The sequence below is a fragment of the Schistocerca serialis genome, chromosome 7 (assembly GCF_023864345.2).
Source record: "Schistocerca serialis cubense isolate TAMUIC-IGC-003099 chromosome 7, iqSchSeri2.2, whole genome shotgun sequence".
NCBI lineage: Eukaryota > Metazoa > Arthropoda > Insecta > Orthoptera > Acrididae > Schistocerca > Schistocerca serialis.
Window position 1 is genome coordinate 356,354,583 of NC_064644.1, and position 25,738 is coordinate 356,380,320.

Genomic DNA, 25,738 nt, shown 5'->3' on the forward strand with positions numbered 1-25,738 from the left:
TACGTCCACCCGGCCTCCCGCATGCCCACTATACGCCCTCGCTCATAGTCCGTCAACTGCACATACGGTTCACGTCCACGCTGTCGCGGCATGCTACCAGTGTTAAAGACTGCGATGGAGCTCCGTATGCCACGGCAAACTGGCTGACACTGACGGCGGCGGTGCACAAATGCTGCGCAGCTAGCGCCATTCGACGGCCAACACCGCGGTTCCTGGTGTGTCCGCTGTGCCGTGCGTGTGATCATTGCTTGTACAGCCCCCTCGCAGTGTCCGGAGCAAGTATGGTGGGTCTGACACACCGGTGTCAATGTGTTCTTTTTTCCATTTCCAGGAGTGTAGTTTCGATGTTGTTACAACATCATCTTCAGGCCCATACTAGTTGACACCAACCGTATGTGTCTAACACTAGTAGTCAGTGGTGAGTTCCCACCTGACTTCCGCATGGAACACACCTATCTCACCACTGACTACTAGTGTTAGACACATACAGTTGCTGTCAACAAGTATGGGCCTGAAGATGATGCTGCAACAACATCGAAACTAGTCGCCAATAAAACCAACACCTTATTACAGCTAGAGGAATTTCGTCATTTTTAACATATAATGGTTGTGTTGTTGCCATCGGAATCTATTTTGAGTCTGCAACCCGGGCAATCATAAAAGGTGGGATTATTAGTATTTGGGAGTTTCAATGTAAGACGCGTTATGGGGCCCCTTAGGGACAAGGTTGCCAAAGACGGGAATAAAGCCAATGTGCACTCCGTTTGCGTACCGGATGGTCATTCCAGACTTGGAAAGGGTCCTTCCGGATGCCGTGAAGAGCACAGGGAGCAGCCAACTGCAGGTGGTGCCTCACAACAGCACCAATGATGCGTGTCATTTTGGATCGGAAGAGATTCTATCTGACTTTTAGCAACTAAAAGAAGTGGTAAAAGCTAACTCTCTTGCTTGCGAGATGTAAGCAGAGCTCATCATTTGCAGCATAGTCGACAGGACCGATTGCGGACCTTTGGTACGGAGTCGAGTGGAAGACTTCAGCCAGAGGATCAAATGGTTCTGAGACCGAGTAAACTACAGATTTCTCGACTTACACCATAGGGTGGTTGGGTTTCGGTTTCTGCTTAATAGTTCAGGAGTCCACTACACGCAAGAGGCGGCTATACGGGTAGCAGGGGCTGTGTGGTGTTGACTAGGCGGCTTTTTAGGTTAGACGGTCTCGGTGATATACAAAAAGGGCTCCAGTCTCAAAGGATGTAGTTCGAACATAGGAGGAAGGTACATACAGGAAATATCGGTATAAGGGTTTAAATTGTCGTAGCTGTGTTGAGAAAGTACCAGAGCTCCAAGCGATGATAGAAAGCGCTGATGCTCAAATCGCTATAGGCATTGAACGCCACCAGAGGTAAGCTCAGTCGAAGTTTTAGCGAAGAACCTGCCAGTGTTCCAAAAGGACAGGCTAAACACAGTTGGTGGTGGGGTGTTTCTTACTGCTAGAAGTAGCTTGTCTTGTAGCGAAATTGGAGCAGATAGTTCCTGTGAGTCAGTATGGGGAGAGGTCATTCTTGGCAACCGGAATAAAATAATAATTCGATTCTTTTACCGACTCCCAACTCAGATGGCACAATTTCTGAAAGTTTCAAAGAAAACTTGAGTATAATTTCAAACACGTACCCGACTCACACAATCATAGTTTGTGGTGACTTTCATTTACCCTCGATATGTTGGCGAAAATACATGTTTAAATCCGGAGATACGAATAAAACATCATCCGAAATTGTGCTAAACGCATTCTCTGAGAGTTATTGCGAGGAGTTAGTTCATTAGCCCACGCAAATAGTAAACGGTTGTGAAAACACACTTGATCTCTTCGCAACAAACAATCCTGAACTAATAATGATCATCAAAACGGATACAAGGATTATGTGAACACAGGGTTGTCGTAGCAAAACTCAGTATTGTAACCCCCAAATCCTCCAAAAATAAACGAAAAATGTACCTGTTCAGAAAAACAGATAAAAATCACTTGCACCTTCCTGTGAGACAATCTGCACTCCTTTCAAATTAACAATATAAATGTAGACTAGATGTCGAAGAAATAATATCGACAACAATTGAAAGATTCATATCAAATAGATTAAGAAACGACGGAGCTGATCCCACTTGCTACACAAAACGGGTCAGAGCACTGTTGCAGAAACAACCAAAAAAGCATTCCAAATTTAAACGAATACAAAACCTCCAGGACTGGTGATCTTTTATAGAAGCTCGTAATTTAGAGCGGACATCAATGCGACGCGCTTACAATAGTTTCCACAAAGAAACCTTATCTCGAAGCCTGGCAGAAAATCCAAAGAGATTCTGGTCGTATGTGAAGTATGCAAGAGGCAAGGCACAGACAATGCCTTCTCTGCGCGATAGAAATGGAAATACTATCGACGACAGTGCTGTGAAAGCAGAGTTTCTAAACACAGCCTTCCGAAATTCCTTCACCATAGAAGATGAAGAAAATATTCCAAAATTTGTATCAATAACAGCTGCCAACATGAGTATCTTGGAAGTAGATATCCTCGGAGTAGTGAAGAAACTTAAATCACTTAGTAAAAGCAAGTCTTCTGGTCCATACTCTATACCATTTAAATTCCTTTCAGAATATACTGATGCAATAGTCACATACTTAACAAACACATACAATCCCTCGCTCAGCGATAGATCCGAATTTAAAAACGGGAAAGTTGCACAAGTCACACCAGTATCCAAGAAAGGTAGTAAGAGTAAGTCACTGAATTATAAGCCCACATCATTAACGTCGATATGCAGCAGCATTTTGGAACACACGTTGTGTTCGGACATTACGAATTATAAGAGAACGGTCTATTGACACACAGTCAACACGGATTTAGAAAACACCGTTCTTGCGAAACCCAACTAGCTCTTTGTACACACGAAGTGTTAAGTGCTATTGACATGGTATTTGAAACTGATTCTGTTTTTCTAGATTTCCAAAAGGCTTTTGACGCTGTACCATACTAGGGGCTTGTAATGAAATTGCGTACCTATGGAGTATTATACCAGTTATGTGACTGATTCGTGTTTTCCTGTCAGAGAGGTCACAGTTCGTAGTAACTGACGGAAGATTATCAATTAAAACAGAACTGATTTCTGGCCTTCCCCAAGGTTAAGCTATAGGCCCTCTGCTATTCCTTATCTACATAAACGATTTAGGAGATAATCTTAGCAGCCGTTTTAAGTTGTTTCCAGATGATGATGTCGTTTATCAGCTAGTAAACTCATCAGAAGATAAAAACGAATTGCAAAACGATTTAGGAAAGATATCTGTATGGTGCGAAGATAGGTAATTGACCCAAAATTATGAAAAGAGTGAGGTTATTCACAAGAGTGCTACAAGGACTCCTTTAAACTTCGATTACACGATAAATGAGTTCAATCTCAAAGCCGTAAATTCGACTAAATATCTATGAATTGCGAGAGTTATTTTAAATGGAATGAACATGTAGAAAATGTGGGGAAGGCAAACCATTGACTAGAAAATGTAACAGATCTACTAAATAGACAGCTTACACTGCGCTTGCCCTTCCTCTTTTGGAGTTCTGCTGCGCGGTCTGGCATCCTTACCAGATACGACTAACAGAGTACATCGAGAAAGTTCAACGAAGAACAACACGTTTTGTATTACCGCGAAGTAGGGGACACAGTGTCACGGACAAGATACAGGCAGGCTTTGGGATGGACATCATTAAAACAAGGGCGTTCTCTGTTGCGGAGGAATCTCTTCACGGAATTTCAGTCAGCAACTTTCTCTTCCGAATGCAAAACACTTTGTTGACGCCGACGTACACAGGGAAGAACGATCATCACAGTAAAAGAAGGGAAGTTATAGGTCGCACGGAAAGACATAGGTGTTTGCTTTTTTTTCGCGCTGTTGGAGGGTGGAATAACAGTGAATTATTGTGAAGGTGGGTCGATGAACCCTCTGTCAGACACTTAAGTGTGATTTGCAGAGTATCTATGTAGATGTAGATGTAGATGTAGAATCATCAGGCTCGGACCGCCGAGTATTCCTCTGCTGCGCCAGCCTCGCACCGTATGTCCTCAATTATTTGCTGAATGTATTCCAATCTCTGTCTTCCCCAACAGTTTTTACCCCATGCAGCTCCCTATAGTACCTTGGTGGTTAGTCCCTGATCTGTTAACACATGTTCTGTCGTTCTTTCACTCCTTCTTGTAAGAGTTTTTCATTTATTCCTTTCCTCACCAGTTCTGCGCAAAACCTCCTCATTCCTTTCCTTATCATTCCACCTTAGTTTCGTATAGCCCTCCACACGTACGTTCTCAGAAATTTCTTTTTCAATTTAAATCCTGTGGTGGATATCAGTAGACTTCCTTTGGCCAAGAAAGCCCTTTTTACCAGTCCTTGTTCCGACCGTCATGAGTTATTTCGCTGCCTAGGTAGCAGGCTTCCTCAGTTTCATCTACTTCGTGATCACCTATCCTGATGTTAAGTTTCTCTCTCTTCTCATTTCTGCTTCATCTCGGTACTTTCGTTTTTCTTCGATTTACTCTCAGTCCTTGTTCTGTACTCATTAGACTAATCATTCCATTCACCAAATCCTATAACTGCTTTTCATTTTCACTGAGGACAGAAATGTTATCAGCGAATCTTATCATTCATATCCTTTCACCTTGAATTTTAATTCCACTCCTGAACCTTTCTCTTATTTCCATCATCTCTGCTTCCATGTATAGATTGAACAAGAGGGACGAAAGACTGTCTCCCTGCCTTAGATCCTTTTTAATGTGAGCCCTTCGTTCTTGGTCTTTCACTCTTATTTTTCCCTCTTGGCTTTTGTATGTATTACCTATTTACCGTCTGTCCCTACAGCTTACACGTATTTTTCTCATAATTTCGAGCATATTCACTCATTTGACACTTTAGAATGCTTTTTGCAACTCGACAAATCCTAAGTACGACTCTTGACATGTCTTTATTCTTGCTTTCGTTATAAGCCGCAAAGTCAGAATTGCGTATCTGGTGCCGTTGCCGTTCCTGAAGCCAAACTGATCGTCATCTAACACATTAGTGGATAAAATAAAAATCCTGCTGTTTTAATCTGTCAAGACTATCACCAAGTAGCAGCTTGGCCCTGAGGCCAAGTTTCAACAAGTGTTCCCCTCTACATCTACAGCTGTTTTGTTATTTCTCTTGAAGATCAGGAATAGGAAAATAATAGTCTCCAAGGTGAGTTTGTTACTCCGTTCATGGTTTCACCAACGAAATTCCCCGAGAAAACCTGCATTTTTCATAAACAAAAATCCTTTGACTGTCTTAAAAATTCGTAGTGTTTTCAATAGGACATCGACAAGTCTCACTTAAATACCCAACGATGTTCTGTTGAATCAGTTATTCCTCGAGTGTACATCTTTGTTTCGATATACACTATGTGATGAAAAGTATCCGGACACCCCCGAAAACATACGTTTTTCATATTAGACGCATTGTGCTGCCACCTACTGGGAGGTACTCCATATCAGCGGGACCTGAGTAGTGATTAGACATCGGGACAGAGAAGAACGGGGAGCTCCGCGGAACTTACGGACTTCGAACTTGGTTAGATGATTGGATGTCACTTGTGTCATACGTCTGTTTGCGAGATTTCCTCACTCCTAATCATCCATAGGTCCATTGTTTCCGATGTGCTAGTGAAGTGGAAACGTGAAGTGACACGTACAGCACAAAAGCCTACAGGCCGACCTCGTCTGTTGACTGACAGAAACCCTCGTCTGTTGACTGACAGAAACCGTCGACAGTTGAAGAGGGTTGTAATGTGTAATAGGCAGACATCTATCCAGACCACCACACAGGAATTCCAAACTGCGTCAGGATCCACTACAAGTACTTTGACAGTTAGGTGGGAGGTGAGAAAACTTGGATTTCATGGTCGAGTGGCTGCTCATAACCAACACATCACGCCAGTAAATGTCAAACGACGCCTCGCTTGGTGTAAGGAGCGTAAACATTGGACGATTGAACAGTGGAAAAACGTTGTGTGAAGTGACGAATCACGGTACACAATGTGGTGATCCGATGGCAGGGTGTCGGTATGGCGAATGGCCGGTGAACGTCCTCTGCCAGTGAATGTAGTGCCAACAGTAAAATTCGGAGTCGGTGGTGTTATGGTGTGGTCGTGTTTTTCATGGAGGGGGCTTGCACCCCTTGTTGTTTTGCGTGGTACTATCACAGCACTGATCTACATTGATGTTTTAAGCACCTTCTTGCTTCCCACTGTTGAAGAGCAATTCGGGGATGGCGATTGCATCTTTCAACACGATCGAGCATCTGTTCATAATGCACGGCCTGTGGCGGAGTGGTTACACGACAATAAAATCCCTGTAATGGACTGGCCTACACAGAGTCCTGACCTGAATCCCATAGAACACCTTTTGGATGTTTTGGAACGCCGACTTCGTGCCAGGCCTCACCGACCGACACCGATACCTCTCCTCAGTGCGGCATTCCGTGAACTATGGGCTGCCATTTCCCACGAAACCTTCCAGCTCCTGATTGAACGTATGTCTGCGAGAGTGGAAGCCGTGAAGCCGTCACAAGGCTAAGAGTGGGCCAACACCATATTAAATTCCAGAATTACCGATGGAGGGCGCCACGAACTTGTAAGTTCAGGTGTCAGCCAGGTGTCCGGATACTTTTGATCACAGATTGTAGCTAACACAGGATGATATACTCGACAATAACTAAAAGTGAAATTGCAAAATCTCTAAAAAAGGCTCAACATACGTGGTTGTCTTCTGAGGCAAGGTCACAGAACTATTTACTAGCATGTCACTGAAACGACGTCATAGGAATGGCCGATGGATAGATATACGCTCATTTTCGCGTGACGTCGTAGAAAAACTTATAGCAGAAACAAAAACACATCGTAATCGAAATAAAAACGAAGTAGTCGAAAGCAGAACAGAAAGAAATTGCAATAACTAACAATCAAACGGCTGTACTTATCTGTACGACTGTAAAAACTGTATTACCGTCAAACCTAAAGTCTACTCAAGATCAGCAGTTCTGATGAACAAATTTGCCAACATAGTCTCCAACAAATTCAAGTTACATTGTTCTGCGTACGTAATAGCCACAAAATAACATTACAGCCGAATTTTATTTCGGATTTTAATACAGTCTGGCAAAGGCAGATGAAGCTTGAACTTCAAGGTCACTTCGAAACTGCTGCGTCAAAACACTTTGCCACTTTGTCCACATCGAAATTGGTGTTAATAAGGGAACGTGAATACAGATGTCAGTCAGATCGGTACCAAGCCTCCGATATAGTTTGTGCTGTGAGACCTGAGTTTCTCATGGTGTATACAATTTCAAACAACTTACGGGTATTCATCCAGGTAATATTTTCAGCGACCGCCGGTATTTCGGCGGAAGTTCACCTCGCCATTTTCAAGGCAAACTGCAACTGACAGGTGAAATGTAACTTCAAGATGGGACAGCTCAGCTGGCAAAGTCTCAGCGTCGGAAACGACATGTGCTCTGTGTACCAAGGTACGAAGTACCCCTTCACGCTGAGCCGGATGGTGACAACTATTAGTCTGTAAATACAAGTCGGTCTGAGTAGGTTTCCTGTAGACTGCATGTCCCAATGATCCATCCACCTTTCTCCTAACCAATACGTCAAGAAAGGGAAGACAACCATCCTCTTCCAACTCCATCGTAAAACTAATGTTCGGGTGGATCCAGGTCAGATGTTCTAGAAAGGCATTCAAATTTTCCGTAACATGAGGCCAAACAACAAAAGTACCGTCAACATATCTGAAGAAACAGGCGGTTTGAAAGGCGCCGACTCCAATGCACGTTGCCCGAAGTCCTCCATAAACAAATTTGCGATCACAGGAGACAACGGACTGCCCATCGAACTCCATTTGTCTGCTCGTAATACTCATCACTGAATAAAAAGTAAGTGGATGTCAACACATGCCGAAAGACATTAGTTAATTCAGCACCACACCTAACGTCAGTTGGCGTAAGGCGGGTATATATCGCATTCCTTGTAGCTGTGGCGTGGCATATATTGGTCAAACTATCAGGACCCTGGAGGACCGATGTACTGAGTATAAAAACGGCACACATGATAACAGCAGCCAAGTAGATCTGCTATTGCCGAACATTGTTTGGATACTGGTCACTCCATGCTATATAACAACACCGAGATATTGGGCTGCACGTCCAGCTATTGGGACAGTATTATTAAGGAAGCAGTTGAGATTAAATTAGCGAGCTACCTTGTAAACAGGGATGGAGGTTTTTGTTTGAACTCTGTTGGGAATCCTGCTCTCTCACTTGTCACAAAACAGAGAGACAGAATTGATGTTACCTCACCTGCTAGTTGGTAGTCTCACTATCGATATCTCTGACTATGGTCACCTTTGGTGGCACTTATGTTCAGTGTGTGTTATCTTTCCTGCATCAGTCTAAGAACCGAGGTTTTAAATTTGCGTGTACTTCGCTTGTCCGTTGCAGTTTGCTTTGAAAATGGCGGGGTATACTCCCCCCCCCCCCCCAAATACAGGCGGTCGCTGAAAATATTACGTGGACGAAAACCGGTAAGTTGTTTGAAAATAGTTTGTGTTATCTGCTGTCGTCAGGAGAAGGTGCGTAATGGTAAGTCGTAAGTAACACATGAATTACGGAGCAAAGAGTAGAGTGTAGAGTTCCCGTAGAGATGTTAATAAAGCGTTAGTTTGTTGTAGGAAGGGTCCCGGGTTCTAGTCCTCGTCATGCCAGTTTTTGTACTGCAGTACGTATGAAATTGTTATATGAGACAGAATGTTCCTGACATGTAAAAAGCCTGTTAGGAGTTTAAATCTATGTTCTATTGGCAGCCCGAATGCACTTGGTTTATTTGAAAGTACCATATCTGTAGAGTACATTTGTAGTTTCACAGAATAAAAAACGAACAATCGGAACAGGAGGATAAAGAAACAACTTCACGCAAGTGCACAAGTGTTAATAGTGATTATAATTTACAGGTTGGATGCCTAAATATGGGATTCATAAAACGTGCTTGGTATTCGAAAACAATTTGCTTCACACGCTTCTTTGAAGGCAACCACTATTGTGAAACTTTTGTTCTCAATCAGCGATAATGTGCACGTGTGGTGGTGTTTGCAATGATTTCTGAAAGTTATGTACTCATTATTGCTGTCATTTTGTTTCTTATTAGTATTATGATTTTTATTATGTTATTGTTATTATTATTATTATTACTATTAGTACTTCCGCACGTGTGATGCAACTGTTTCTTTACTCTTCTCTTCAGACTGTTTGTTTATTCTGCGAAACTACAGCTCTACTCTACAGGTCTGATACTGTCAAATAAACGAAGCGAAAGCAGACTGTGAATAGAACACTGCTATAAACTCCTAACAGTCTTTTTACATGGCAGGAACATTTTGTCAAATATAAAATTTCACTCGTACAACAGTAGAAAACCTGGGATGACAATAGCTCGAACCTGGGACGCATGGTTCGACAAACGAAGCTCTACCGACTTCCCCAGGGTGCTCTATATGACAGACGCTCGCAGTTAATGCTTTTCCTGTGCGCTGTAGGCCAGGTGTTATTTATCACTTGCTATTACGCACCTTTACCTGGACGACAGTACATAGTACAAACTACATCGGTATTTTTGTTGACACCATAACGATTTATAATGTTTGGTACCTTTCAGACTGTCTGACATTTGAAGGTCTGGGTGTAAGGAAAACACGTAGGCGTAGCAGAAATGAATGGGGAATAATTCTATAGACGACACAAACCAAAATGGCGAAATTCACTGACGTAAGCGACTCTGAGAAAGTGCAGATTGTGACTGCCTAGAGACTGGGAACAAGCATGTCGCAAACGGCGAATCCGGCAGGCTATTCGCGTTGTACTGAGCAACCATGGACAATGTCTGAATCACGAATAGGTGACAACGTGTTGGATATCCTCGCCTCTTCACAGAATGTGAATATGAGAGGGTTACCCGTTATGTAAAGCAAGAAAGAGGGCGAACGGTAGTACTCTGGAACAGGGGGCTCCACAGAGACGACTCATACGCGAACAGACGTAGACTTAATGACTTCCTTACGATTAGATTGGACATATAGTCATAGAGGTTGGACTGTGGATCGGTGGAAACGTGTTGCCCCGTAGGATGAATCACGTTTCTTCTTAGACCAGGTTGCCGTTTTTCCCGGATACCCATTCATCAAGGCAAACGACTGCTCGTAACACACATCGATTGTGCTTGCAGTTTCTCTCTGAGTGATACGAAGATCGTCCTGAATCAATCATTCAACATTTTTCTTGTGAAACTCGGTGGTTGCTGCCACAGGACGTCCAACTCTTTGTTTGTCACGCAGGTCAGATGTCCCCGCCTCACCATCTTTAAACTTACTCGCCCAACGACGCACAGTACTCACATCAACACAATCACCATAAACTTCTTTCATTCTCTGTTGAATCTCCTTTGGGATGACACCTTCCGCTGTCAAGAATTCAATGACTACACGTTGCTTAAATCGCATTGACCGACCGTCGGCGCAATATTCCAAACTTTACACTGTAACAACACAACCGTTCAGTGCTAAGGCTTTCCGCCAACTGGAGCTATAGAGAAGAGGCTACAAGCTAGTACCTGTCGCATACCAATGTTGCCAACTGTTAAAAGAGTTACGAAGGAGGAGGAATTTTTTTCAGTCAGCCGTCTTAGATCAGGCGATTCTTATCATGCCATTATCCGTGAAAATGAATCCCGTCCTTTATTTACGAACCAGACTTTTAATTACGGTTAATTATTATAACGTTCAATACATTAGAAAAAGAAAGTGTTCAGTGTTCAATGTGTCAAGGTCAGAGACTAAAATGGCGTTATTCATGGGACAATAATAGAAACGACTACACGAATAAGAAGGCGTACAGTTACTAGTTCAACGAACAGTAAGTAGCCTCGACATTTTAAGTATGCGGGTTATGAAACTGTTACCAGTATGATTACGACTTACAATAGATGCACAGTTTTTAAGCGATATGCGGAGCTGTAAACAGTGCAACTGGAGTAGTTAGGGTACTAGCTTTCTGTTTGCCTGTTTCACAGACACGTCCGCCAGCCGTTGTGGCCGAGCGGTTCTAGGCGCTTCAGTCCGAAATCGCGCTGCTGCTACGGTCGCAGGTTCGAATCCTGCCTCGGGCATGGATGTGTGTAATGTCCTTAGGTTAGTTAGGTTTAAGTAGTTCTAAGTCTAGGGGACTGATGACCTCAGATGCTAAGTCCCATAGTGCTCAGAGCCATTTGAACCATTTGAACAGACACGTCCACACACACCCACACACACACACACACACACACACACACACCCACACCCACACACACAAACGCGCGCGCGCACGCACACACGCACCCATAATCTTCTTTCTGTATGCCCACATGGGACACCACTCTATTGTTCGACGTCGGAGCCGACGTCTTGCCGCATCAATAACTCCCCCCCCCCCCCCCCCCCACCTTCCCCGCCATCCACGTACTGCTTATTGTGCAGTGCATCTTCATTGGGCCAAACATATAGAAGTCGTAAGGTGCTAAACCCGAGCTGTAGGCAACTGATGGGTTATGCATGGGGATCGTATCAACCTGTACCGCATCAACACAGCCTGAAGATGACGCAATGAAGCGTCGAAACTGGTAGCGACAAAATAAAATAAAATCATATGGACGGCTGTGGGTGTTTTTATTTTTTGTTCTCACCCATCTGCGTTCTTTCAGGGGAGCATTTGGCCATGAATTAATTTTTATGTATGACAGTTAGCGACCGCATCGAAACCTTAGGTTGCATAAAGAGAAAATTCGGCGTATTGACTGACTCTCGATCGCACGACTTAAACCCTATCGAGCACGTGTGGGGTGCGTTGGGGAGACGTATTGTAGTACGTCCGATATTCACCAAAGGCCATTCAGTGCTTATCAGTCACGCTGGTGGAGGAATGGGATGCCCTACCAAAATAGCCCCTTACTAATCTTGCGGCGAGCATGGGAGCACGTTACAGAACATGCATTTCCATCCGTGGCAATCACAAATCCTGTTAAGAACTATGTCCCGCGTTTTGCAATGTCCATACGACCGTGATAAATTGCAATGACTTCCGTATAATTATTGTCTTTATATAGAAGTGTCATTTCTGTTCGTCTCACTGGGAATTTCTTTCGGTTACCTTCTGTATTCTGCTGTAGCAGTCATTTCTGTGCATGGTTCAAGATTCATCAAGGTATGTTACTTGGCAGAAATACGTAATGTGGAAGTTACTTACTTGGCTGTGCTACATCATGCTTAAGTTACTTTCGTCCGTAAGTTTTGCTCGCAGTGTAGTTTCATGTGGTCGTGCCACAATAGATCGCTCCAGTCGGATACTAACCGATATTTCATAGTTGTTCCAGTGATCCAGCACCTATACTGCAATCGAATAATTGTGTCTCATTCCAGTTATTTATGAGGAAGACATTTGATTCCGCCCGAGGTCAATTACCAGTCCACCTTCCAAGCTTTGATTCTACACACAGTGAACCAATAGGCCCTACAACATCGTTAATTTTCTGTCTGACGATTTTGCCCGTTAAAGGACGATATTTGTTTTCAATCAGTAAGCAACTCCGGTATTTATTAAGTTTGAATTGCCCTTACTAAGCGACAGTGCGGGACTGTACCGCGTAATCTTCCGAACACAAGAAACACAACATCTACTAGGAGATCTTTCTCTGTGGACCAGAGCATCTCACAGACGAACAATGCGGGCTGAGTTTCGAAAAATCTCTGCATGAAGGATCCATGTAGATTCTGTATGGAACATCTGGTTTCTGTCCGCCCCCGGTAGCTGAATGGAGCCGGCAAGGTAGGTAGCTCAGCGTGTTCGGTCAGAGAGCTAGTTGGCCTTTGTAATGAAAATACTGAGTGAAAGGATCAACAACGAACTTGAACGGATGTCATGTGACGTCCACAACGATCAACGACTAACAAAAAAAAAAAAAAAAGTGTGGTCAGCGCGACAGACAGTTAATCCTAAGGGCCCGGGTTCGATTACCGGCTGGGTCGGAAATTTTCTCCACTTAGGGACTGGGTGTTGTGTTGTCCTAACCATCAACATTTCATCCTCATCGACGCGTAAGTCGCCGAAGTGGCGTCAAATCGAAAGACTTGCTCCCAGCGCACGGTCTACCCAAAGGGAGGCCCTAGTCATACAACATTTTTTTTTATCTGCGTTCTCCAAACGGTCAACAAACGCCAGGATATGAAGTGTGCCATATTCTTTGACAAATATTTGCGTATACTTCAGAGACTCCTGCCCACCACTAGCATTGTCAGAGTTAGAGCTGCGCAAACGTGTTAAATTGTAGCTACGTGCCAAGTCATCGAATCATTGGTAGTAAAACTCACTCTGTTTGGTTAAGGAAAACAATATTTCTATAGATATCTCCAAAAAGTGCTTTCTCCAGTGCATTTAATAATTATTCTAATGCACCTTTACAATTACAGTGCCTGGGAAAAAAATTTTAGTTACCAAGGAAGACTGCCTATGTTCCCCCTCCCTGCCCCCCTCAATTGATTTTCCGATCTGTGACTACGTACTTGGTTCAATGTCCTCTACGAGCCACTTTCGTTTGCACCTATAATAAAGACCCTGTATAAGGCGCCTGAACACCATAGGAAAAGTCACAGAAATTATAGCTCACTCTAAGGCATACCGAAGGTCATTCATTCCACGCAAAAATCGCGAACGAAACAGGAACAGGAGTAAATAATTGTAGTATGAGAAGTACCTCCACAAGATATCGTAAGGGGTGCCTCGGAAGTGTTTGGCTGCAGATTGTGAAAACATGTAAAAATGGTGTCTGTCTTCACGAAAGTTTCAGGTGCCTCTGGAAGGAGCTGTTGGTTAGATTACATACGTTGCAGAATCTATGTCTTTTCGTGCAGGTGAAATTCTGGATAACTTTCAACGAGCCTGCAGCGGTAGTGAGCGGCTACGCGTCCGTTGGGCGGGCAGCACCCAGTCTACCGGCTCCTGGCATTGGAGACTACTTGGCCGCCCACACCATCATCAAGGCGCATGCGCGGGTCTACCATTTGTACCAGGAGCAGTACAAGGCGTCGCAGCAAGGTGGGTTCTCTAGAAAATATACAGTGTTATGACTGAGAGGATGCTAGGGATGCACTAAGGGGTTGGCAAGATAGGTGCCCTCAAAGGCCGCAGCCACAGAGAAGCTCCGATAGCTAATCAAAAAATAAAAATAAACAAGAAAATAAGGAAGTTTAATAGTTAACCAGGAGAGGTTGATAAATTCTCCTATACCTCGTGTTCTTATCTTTTGCGTACGAGCGTTACCCCCGGCCCGATATTATAAAGCCACGCTATTGCAACAACGTCATTTCACACAGCCATTTATCGCCAGTATAGCTTAATTAAGAAACGACTGCTACTGAACAATCGCTAATTTAGTTTACGTGGGACAGTGCGCTTGGTTCCTATAGCTGCTACCTAACCATCTCGTTCATGTTCAACAACAAACTTCTAGCAGTTACTTTGTAAATTGCAATTTTTGAGGCTTCCTTATTCTAGGATTGAAGACAACTGTGTAAGTTGAAATGACATGTTTAATGTGGCGATACTAGCACAAAAATACAAGCTTTTACACAGTTTTCAATGAGACAACAAAAAACAGTCTGTCAGGGTAACGCATCTCATCGACATCGGAAAGTAAAATAATCCTAAACTCAACAATATTAAGGTTAAATTATCCTAAACACAACAATATTAAAGTTGAACTAGAAGTTTATTTACAAAATTGTTCCTACACTTACGTTATGATGTTGCTCAGTTCTACGAAAATTGTCCGATTCCGGTTCAAAGTTCGGTACTATTTTTAGGATGACAAATCAAGTCTACAGTGGATGGTTAGTTATGTGCCAAAATGAGCAAAAGATTACCCAAGGTCGCTCGAGTTTACAGTGGATGCAAGCTGGTGATCCAATAAGTTTGTGCCTCTGCACACGGTAGTTACCTTAAGCTGCAATGAGTTGTCGTCTGCTAGGCCGCTCTCTTCCCCTGAAATTCCGATAAAACTCTCGTTATGTGAGAGAAAATGTACTCATCCGTAGCCTTAGAATGTGGTGATGTACACGCACATGGTTGGAGCAGTGTGCATATTATAATGGCCTCTTAGTTCTTGCAAGAACGATTAACTAATTGGCTGGTTCGTTTCTCCACAGTTGGAGCTAAACGGTGCTACAGCTAATTTATAGCTGGATATCAGCTGCTGTGAACACAGTTTTCACACAAATGACTCCTCTGCGTCGTGCAGAGCGTTATGTGTTCTGTTTTGCACTTGACGCCAGTTCAGAGAAGAGCCCAGGAAAATTTACGTCTTGTCTTACTCATAGCCGAACTGTCTCCCCACCTGGGTTCTTTCGTTCTTCACGTCACGGCTTTTTTCGACCAATAGGAACGTTCCTCTTATTTTGTGGAAAATCTCTCTACCAATCGAAAGTTCCCTACCATTAAATTGCGTCGAAACTTTGGCTCTTTTCTCCTTTCTAGCGCGTTTCTGCCAATCGGACTTTTTGTGCCCGTTCCAGACACCTAAATGCGTATATTGAGTCTCTCACGTGTGTAGCACTCGCTGGACACATGATCGAAAATGCGTCACTGTCTTGTTTTGTATCCATTTGGAATTCCGAAACGCATTTTTCTAGAAGCTTTCTTTCCTGTCGTCCCTCAGATGGGCCGTTATACTCGCTCTCTCCGTCCTGGTCAGCTGGTAGGTCGTTCACTTTCCGCCTGGGAAATTTTGGTTTCCATGGTACCCCCTGTAGGGGCCTTGCCTCTGCTCGCCCCTCTGAAATTCCAAATTAAAACGCCTCTCGCTGATTGTTTCACGTTCACTCAAACATGCACTATAGGAACGGTGTGTTAATTACCGTCGATTGAGTGTCATCCCTTTTTTGGTAGGCAAAGTTCCTCATTACCGCCGGATGAAGTTAGGTGTCATATTCACCTTCCCGTTGTGATGTATAAAACTCTCTTGTAAGGTGCGAATCTGACCTTCATTTATTCTGCCACCTTACAACTTCGATACTTCATTCAGCATGATGTCAAAGATACTGTAGGCAATCGGGTGCAGAAGCAAATATGCTGTCTGAGTGGAAGTTTCCGATTTCTCAGGTTTTCTGCGAACTGAGGATTGAAGGATTGAAATGTTACTCAGTCAAAGAAAAAAAAATCTGTTGCTCCCAAGTTTCAGTGGCATAATGTGACATGATTTATTGTGTAAATAAAAAAAAAAATCCACAACAAACCTTCTTCAGCTGATTGTTACTTGTTGCATCTATAGATAACTACGCTAACTGATCAAAAATAATGTGGGTCGCGTGCAGACGCTTTCAAGTAGGTGGCCAAATTCCTGTAGAGGATTGGCAGCCCATTCTTTTTCAAAAGCTGAAACTAGAGGACCACACCTCAACCATGAAAAGCGTCCGCATGCCGTAACACCGCCTCCTCTGTACTACTTCGTTGGCTATGCGCCTGATGGCAGACACGTTACATCATCTCAGGCGTCGCTCAGTGTGTACTAAGCTTATGAAGGGCTGCTCAGCGCAATTAATTTATACGTTACTTAATTTTATGGTAGTAACTGAACGATTTCCAGAATTAATTTTGACTTGCTAAGTGCCGTAGTTTGACTCTTTATAAGATCAGGATTTGGTTTAACATGATCATCCGCATGTTAGTCTAAATGAGAATAAAGCCGACTACAAATTAAACGTATTGTGTTGATTGAAAATTTAAGCTCTAGAAGAATTTCTAACGCTTACCTGTTAACCAAAATCCACAGAGTTCCATGAGCTAAATGGATCAACAAGGATTTGGCAAACTCGAAATTCTCGAACTTGAGATGGTCATTCTGTTATAGTAAGCGGAATGTTTTGTGTTGCTTGTCTTCTACAACTTCCGAACTATCTCGTAGTAGGGCCATTGAAGACGTCGGCTGTAAACAGTAGTAAGTGACAAGTTGGTTGTTTTGAGAAACTGCGCAGTAAAGACTCAATAAAATCTCATAAATAAGGTAAGTGTACGAAATATCTTCTATTTCATATACATACATTACGATTTTTTATTCAGATACGACATTTTCAAATATTTCTAGAACAACGACATTTTTAAAATCGAAGATTCAATCCAAAGTATTATTCTTAAAAACAAGTCAATTGTACTTACCACTGTTTGCGCACCAGCTTGCAGCCTTGACCTCCTGCCTTGCAAAGAGTGTTAGAAAAGTTAAAGACAAATGCCGAGATGGTTCCTTTGAAAGAGCACGGCCGACTTTATTCTCGATCCCTCTCTAATCGGATGGGACCAGTGACCTCGCAGTTTGGTCCCGTCTCTCAAATCAACCAGCTAACCTACCAACCAACTTGTTGGACGATTTAGCGAAAATTACAATGAAATGAATACCCCTAGCTGCATACAGGCGTTGATATAAGTCAATGGGGACATTTGAAAATGTGTGCTCCGACCGGGACTAGAACCCAGGATCTCCTGCTTGCATGTCAGACGCTCAATCCACCTTTTCTTCATTTTCTTCGTTGTTGATCGTTGTGTTTGGTCGTTGCGGACATCTCATGACATCCGGTCAAGTTCGTTTGTTGATCTTTCCACTCAGTTTTTTATTACAGAGGCCAACCAATGCATCTGAGCCACCGAGTACACAGAGGATTGTGCGACTACAGTGACTTATCTTTGGCACGCCTCCCGTGAGACCCACATTCCCAACTTATTGTTCCGCGCTATATTCATAGTGCCCCTGCCCATTATCCTCATTACTCGCAGCTTTTTGCCGATTCCCGTAAGAGTTCTGACACTGTTTGTGCATCCGAACAGAAGAAGATTGTCCAATGGCCGGTGAGCTTTAACTATATATATATAAGATCGAAGATGGTATCTGTTCTTTCGGACATGTCCAAAAGGACAGATACCGTCTTTATATATATATATATATATAATGTTTCGCTAACTATATATATATATATATATATATATATATATATATATATATATATATATATGTATAGTTAGCGAAACATTACTGTGAAACCTCTCAAAAACATAAATTAGGAAATTTCGATTTCTTTCAGGTTACGATACTAACAATTGCATTACCAATTTTTATAATAATAAAGTAACAACTACCTCAAAAGGTGACCAATGATTGAGCACAGTTTAAAACTAATTTTACTGTCGTCTTATTATGCAACGTTAAGGAAGCATCGTTAAGGAAGCCCTTCACAACTCGCTGATTTGTTTCTAAATCTAGTTGTTAATAATTTATTATAGACAAACTTACGATAGATTGAGCTCTCGTATCTATAAGTATGGTTTTATGTGTTCTTTTCGTAAATGATAGGTTGAGCTTTCATATCTGTAAGTGTACATTTGTATATTCTTTTCGTACAATTCAGTGTACATTATAACCACGTGTTCTAGATGGTTTAGTAAAGTTCACACTCTGAAGACTACATAAAAAAAGGACGCCCCTTAACGTTTCTGCAATCACACAATCACGTAAACTCATGTAGAGTATGCTAAGGCACATATCATTGTTTACTTACTTAATTGATTATTCACATTTACCTGATAAATAACAAGTCTGGAAGCAGATTTGCGTTCAGGAACGTAACACACTTTATTAACATTCTACAACTTTAGTCTTCATGTCTACGTATTTGCAGCTCTCTGCCACCAGAGGGCACCGAATTGTAGAGTAAAATTTGCTGGTGTGTAACGTGACTATACCGGAGCGTGAGAAACATCGTGGTCTAACCGAGTTTCGGATTCGAAGAGTTCGTCCTACATGGAGCACCGTATTCCTCATCATAATGGTTTCAGACCACACCCGAGCGCTGAGACAAATGTAACAATCCGCTGCCTTGGGTTCAATGTCATCGGTCATCCTCCGTACATTACCGACTTGGCCCCAGCCGATTTCCACATCTTCATGAATACCTTCAAGGACATAACCTTGATAGTGGTGAATTGGTGAAAGTAGAGTTGAATCTGTGGCTGTGTCAACAAAGTTAAACATTCTACTGTGGAGGTATCAACAAACAGACCTCTCGTTGTGAGAAATGCGTTCAGTGTCAGGGTGACTATGTTTAGAAAGTATGGCTTAGGGATGGCAAATAAGGATATAGAATGTTAATAACGTCTGTCTTGTTTAAAAAGCTTTAAGAGTTTTCACGCAAAAGTTCAGAGGCATTAGTTTCCAGCACGCACTCGTACTATGTTCTACAAGGAGTAACAAGGAGTTTCTCACGAACTGTCTGTAATCATTGTTTACAGCCAAGGCCTTCAATTGTAGGGCTCCCAACCTACTAACGTTTGTCAAACGTCTGATGCAATTTCTGTGAAACTCTGTGCCCACTTCAGCTGTCAAGTATCTCCTGAGGCTATCCCCGTCGGAGGTTCGAATTTTCCTTCGGGCATGGGTGTGTGTATGTTGCCCTTAGCGTAAGTCAGATTAAGTAGTGTGTAAGCCTAGGGACCGATGACTTCAGCAGTTTGGTCCCATAGTCCTTACCACAAATTTCTGCGGGCAATACCCGAAAAGTAGACATACACTACACTTAGACTACACAGATGCAGACATAGATATATAGACAGCAATAAGAGACGAGGAACAATGGGCACAATTAAACGCATTGGCGAACAGTATTTCAAAAACAACACATGAAGAGTACATGCTGACACGACATAACAGACATGCTTATGCGCAACTTAACAACAATCTCTAGAAGGTGGACACCGATACCCACAGTGACAGTGAAAACAGAGACAATGAGGAGGAACAGGAGGAGGAGGCCGAGATGTGACAGTATATCAGCATTAGGTGCTGGCGATATAACCAAGGAATCACCAAATGCTGTACACGGATGGGCACCTAAAGTTAACACATTGGATTAGTAATAAACTGGATAAGCAATACTATTTTGTGTGTGTTTGTGTGTGTGTGTGTGTGTGTGTATGTGTGTGTGTGTGTGTGTGTGTGTGTGTGTGCGTCTGTTTCTGTGTGTGTGTGACTGGCGGTCAACGGCTCGAAGAAATCATTCCGAGGTATTCACCGTCAGTAACATTCGGTGATGGTACTAACAAATCTCTCTATCCGTCGTCTTTTTATATTCTTCTTAAAAAGCAACAAAATATTATTTATATTTCAACCTTAAATTACTCTTATTCTGAAAAGTATTATTCTTTGTAAATGTTGTAGATAAAACAAAAGAAAACTGCAGAAAGATGAAAAAACGAAAACTGTGAGATGTACGACCTGCTTTTAAAAAATCAGGTAACATGTCTATAATTTGGCAATAAATAAATAAATAAATATAAATTACCACACATTTCCATTTCAAGTATCCCCATTCCACAACAGCTCTCAAAACTATATAATTCTTCTGATTCTGTTAGTACCGACATCTGGGATAATGTTCTCCATAAATACCTGTGACTACCCAATCGTACCACATCATTTAGTCATAACTGAATACTGTCCCACTTTATTTTTATTCATGATTTGAGTACAGGACTACACACGTAGCTATGCTTGGCTATGATCGGCCGAGAGCCATTCAGTATACGAAAAGCCTTGGTAAACAAGTGAGTAGCAGTGTAATCATTTGTGATTCAAAAGATTGATTTCTTGTTGATTTTGTGTCACGTGACTGTCAAAAGTGGATTTCCTAAGGTTGCCACACAGTTCCCACAATTTAATATTACCTGAAAGCTAAACATACTTCCTGGAAGCAGCGGAACGTTATTGGTTTCGTAATATATTCCGGAATGTAAGTCTTGCTGGTATTGGGACGCAGACATTAATTTGGATAACAAAAACATTAACTTGTTCCTTTTTAAGATTCTGGATTCGTGTAGGTGATTCATTATTTCGATTCGGCCATCCAGAATTATGTTTATTACGCTTTCTCTTAAACACTTCAAACGAGCGCCGGGATGGTGTCTGTTAGGCGCTAGAGATCAGCGCTGATGATGGCGATGTCTACAAGATGTTACAAACTAATGTTACACCTTCAGTTTCAAAGGTCGAACAACACTTATATGAGAAAACCATTATTTGCACAACTTTCCAACAATCTCTAACAATTTAGCCGGTACCTGCTGCATGAGCAGTACACTGACTTTTAATACACTGCTCTGTCGAACTCAGGTTAATTTGCGTCTTATTATCTAGGCGCAAATGACGACGCCTTGTACAGGCAGTACATTTGCTTTGTCGAAGTATTATTCTGAACCAAAGTAACATCTGGCTTGGATATTGCAGGTTACGTCGGCATCACACTGAATAGTGCTTGGAACGAACCAGCCACCAACTCAACTGAAGACATCGAAGCAGCAGAACGTGCTCGTCAATTCGAGGTACAGTGTGTTCGCTTTCAACATTCAATACTTCAAGCTGAGCGTTTCATGATTCATTCCTATCTGAGATACTAGTTTATCTTTTGGATATACGTGAGTCGGGGATAAGGGCCCTATTACTATTGCAACGTTTTTCTAGCACCCAGTCCATGTAGAGAAGCTAGGGCTATTTCGTGATACTAAAATGCTGTCCGATTGCAATGAGCCTAGTTTGTTGCGAAGGAATTTGATTTTGTGAGTTGTAAATCACCCAAAAACTCTTACTATTTTTGACATGTATCTCGAAGGTCATAAATTAAGCATCATAACATAAAGTTTTAGAAACCCTGAGATTTGTCTAAGCAGCATTAAAGACGTTTAGAAACAGTGCTGTTTGAAGCTTCTCCGACGGAATAACAGCTTATAACGTTCTCAAGCTTCGCGCTTTATAATGTTGTGGAACCTGCACGATATTTCAGCGATGCACCAACTTGTCATCTCCAGGTCCGACTATAGAGCCCCGACCTAACCTGTAGCCAAATGTTGCTTATTTATGTCTACAGTTGGTTGTCACTGAAGGTAGAACGTTATGGGTTACTACTCTGCGCCATCTTTCTTCTACACGATTAACGTTTCTACCCTCTGTTGAGATCTGCTTCAGGATCTTGTGGTGTCCATGGTTAGCTGAACACTGTCCAAGACCAGTGCCATTTTCTTTTAAAAATGGAGTTATGTTGCGCTTACGCTGAAGACGGGGTTTATTGGCGAACGTTATAGTGGCAACCATTGGTGGGCCATCATAGTTGGATAAAAAGGGAGTTCTGCGGTTAGGCAGAAGAAGTCTTATTGATTTATATTCTTATTGGGGCCATGGCTGCGCCAGCGTTATTGAACAGAGGTGGGACGGGCAGAGCAAAAGAGGAGAAATGTTTCCCAAAAATGTTTCTGTCCACAGAATTCACTCCTTGGGAGTTACATGTGTTAGTTTCGCACCGCATCGACGTGTTCGTGTCCTTGATGGCAAGGAGTCAAAAAGCCTGAAGCCTATAGCCGTCTTCCATATTGAAAATACACCATTTCTTGGAAATATCTTCTCGAACTTTTCTTCTGTAAATGTTGGTTTCCTTGATCAGGAAATGTACATTGTCGAAATCAAGATCAAGGCTGATAATATCCTGATGTTCCGTTACCACAGATTTCACATTTTGTTTTAAATGCGTGAGGCGTTCGTCTTCTTTAAAATGTTATTTTACAGTCCTTCCAGTCTCACCTGTGTAGGTCCTACTCCCTGCCACAACCACAACTCATTTCATAGACTTCCCCAATGTTAAGGTAATCAGATGCGTCCGTTCTACGATAGAAAAGTATTTTGTTTTCACTGATAAAAGATGTCTGTATACCATTTTTCAGTAAAATTCTGCTAATTCGGCCAATTAACACAGAAACAAACAGAAACGTAACAGCGTTAGAAAGAGGCTCCTCGTCCTTCCTGTTAGCACTACAAATGTTTCCATGGACCAACTATCGTAGCTTTCACTCTCTTCTTTAAGAAAACCAACTCTGTTTCTAGGCCTTTTTGTCACATGTGGAAGACACGTGAAGACAGTCTTGAGTACTGGTTACTTCTAGGCTGGGTGCGTGGCATCCCAGTACCTATTTGCATTAGCAGGTTTCTATACACTCTGTTTCCTATTGTCAGATTTTCTACATACCAACACACCTTGGATCGGAAGAGCGACATCACTCTTAGCCTACAAGGTAAAGTTGATTTTGAGCTGAATCTCATTTAAGAAATATGGAGTGTGAGAAGCTCTTCTTTGCTATGTGATCATACAACAAATACGTCATCTACAAAGTGGAACTAACAGGAAGGCTTTAGAGTCGCATTACTTAACGCCTTTTGCTCAAAATGGTGACAAGGAAGAACCCGTAACAACATCGTCAAATTGTTCATAAAACTATCTTTCAAATTTAAAATAACTATACCGAAGATAGAATTAAATCAGGTCACATAAACCTGGATCAGCTTTCTTCCCTGTGATCTCCATTGTATCTGATATCAGAATATTAGTAAACAAAGACTTCACATCACAGCTTAGAAGCATGTCAGTAGTGGATGTCTTCACCATGTGTAAATGTTCTAAAAAATGTATCAGATCTCTGGCAAAAGTTCCAAAAATGGTTCAAATGGCTCTAAGCGCTATGGGACTTAATATCTGAGGTCATCAGTCCCCTAGACTTAGAACTACTTAAACCTAACTAACCTAAGGACATCCATGCCCGAGGCAGGATTCGAACCTGCGACCGTAGCAGCAGTGCAGTTCCGGAATGAAGCGCCTAGAACCGCTCAGCTACCGCGGCCGGCTCTCCCAAAAGTACTCTCACGTTAAGGAAAAACGGTACACCTTAAACGAGTAGAGATAGGACACGCGTATTCACGGGACATATATACTGGCGTGTTCGGCAGAAATGATTAGCATTTGAACCATGTCGGGCCGCAGGTTCAAGGACAACATCGATATGGCGGCGCAACACCACCTACCGATAAAATCTGCCTGCAGCTCTCGTTGTCGCTATAAACCGAAAGTAATGCATCAGTGTGACTTGAGCAGAGGTGCAGGATGCCTGGCAGACGTATGCGCGAACCGTACCGTCAAGTCAGTGAGTTTGAAAGAGGGCGCATTATTGGCGTCAGAGAATGTAACTCATCCATCCGGGAAATTGCTGCTCTTGTGGGACGAAGTGTTTCGGTAGTGCAACGAGCTTTTGCACAATGGTTCACGGACCATAACAGAACACAACGAGATGGGTCAGGTCGCACCGCCCAGACCACGCTCCGACAAGATCGACACCTCATCCGAATGACATTGCAGGACACATCTGCGTCCTCCTCGGATCCGGTGCAACAGTGGAATAGTGTAACACATCGCACACCTTTGACGAATGTGCAGAAACATGCTAGATGGCAACGCTGTATGGAACGACGTCACTAGAGACAGGAATGGCAATAGATATGTTTTTTGATGAATGCAGGTTCTGTTTGTCTGAAAATGACGGACAAATTTTGAGTCGCCGCAGACAGGAGGAGCGACATCACAGTGACAGAATTCGTACAAGACATACAGTGCCAACTCAAGGCCGTATGGTGTGGAGTGCTGTTGAGTGCAGCCACAAATCACCGTTGGTGCATCTCCAGGACACTCTGACCTGTGTGACCTATGTGAATGACATCCTGCGACCCGTAGCCTTACTCTTCCTGAACGACAGCCTAGACGCCATTTTTCAACAAGACAATGCGCGACCATATGTTATTGCATGAACACGTGCTTCTTGGTGTCATACGATGTCAGCCTTTTGTCCTGGCCCACCAGATTACCAGACGTGTCACCAGTCGAAGGATATGGTGAAACGATGAGCGCAGCGCTGTGACCCAACGCCAGCCACCAGGTAAATGGAGCATGGATGGCTATACCACAGGTCGCTATTCGCACCTTATACGCGTCGATGTCATCTGCATGGAAAAAGTTACCAGGGCCCATGACGGACCCTGTGGCTACTAGGCAACAAGGCACATGCTGAAACTATGTAACTGAAATGTTTATCATTTCTGCAAAACATAGCATTGTACGTGTCCCGTGAATATGTACGTCCTATCTCTTGTCCTTCAAGGCGTTCTGTTTTTTCTGAATGTGAGTGTATTCATTTTTGCAACTACATGTCTCAGTTCTTCGGTTAAATTATTTGGTAAAAAGTACGTTGGCAAGTTAGTTCCATTCACTATCTGTCTCGGCAGACACACTTCTTTATGTATCTTTGGTAGACCAAGCATTTAGGATGAGACAGGTATTTGGGGCCTAAGATTGTTGGGAGTAGAGCTATCCATTTTGAAGTCAGATAAGAGATTTTTTTATTTTGAGAACAGTTCTGTGCGTCGGATCGTTTTTTTAACGTTACATTCAATATATGGCTTCTCTGTTGAACCCTTTGGGAGGGAATGTGAATAACGATTCGAAACTCGGAAGACTGTACACGTCGACTCATGTACCTGGCGTATTACTGAGTTTCTACGTAGTCTATTCAGACGAGTGCGTTTTGTTCGCTACAATATATGATCATGTATACAAAGCTGGAAGAGAATAATACACTTCTCTTAAAACATGTGATCACTTTCATCTACTTTTACTCAACAAATAACGCATACAGCCAATATGT

The 25,738-nt window shown here is 42.6% G+C and overlaps 1 protein-coding gene across 1 annotated transcript in view; it reads left to right on the top strand.

Moving 5' to 3' along the window:
- The window catches only part of LOC126413083 (myrosinase 1-like), a 112,599-nt gene that overhangs the window by 30,252 nt on the left and 56,609 nt on the right, over nucleotides 1-25,738 (top strand). The window contains exons 5-6 of the mRNA XM_050082980.1: nucleotides 14,044-14,227; nucleotides 21,453-21,547. Coding sequence (XP_049938937.1) covers nucleotides 14,044-14,227; nucleotides 21,453-21,547 — 279 coding nt within the window. The remainder of the gene's footprint in view (nucleotides 1-14,043; nucleotides 14,228-21,452; nucleotides 21,548-25,738) is intronic.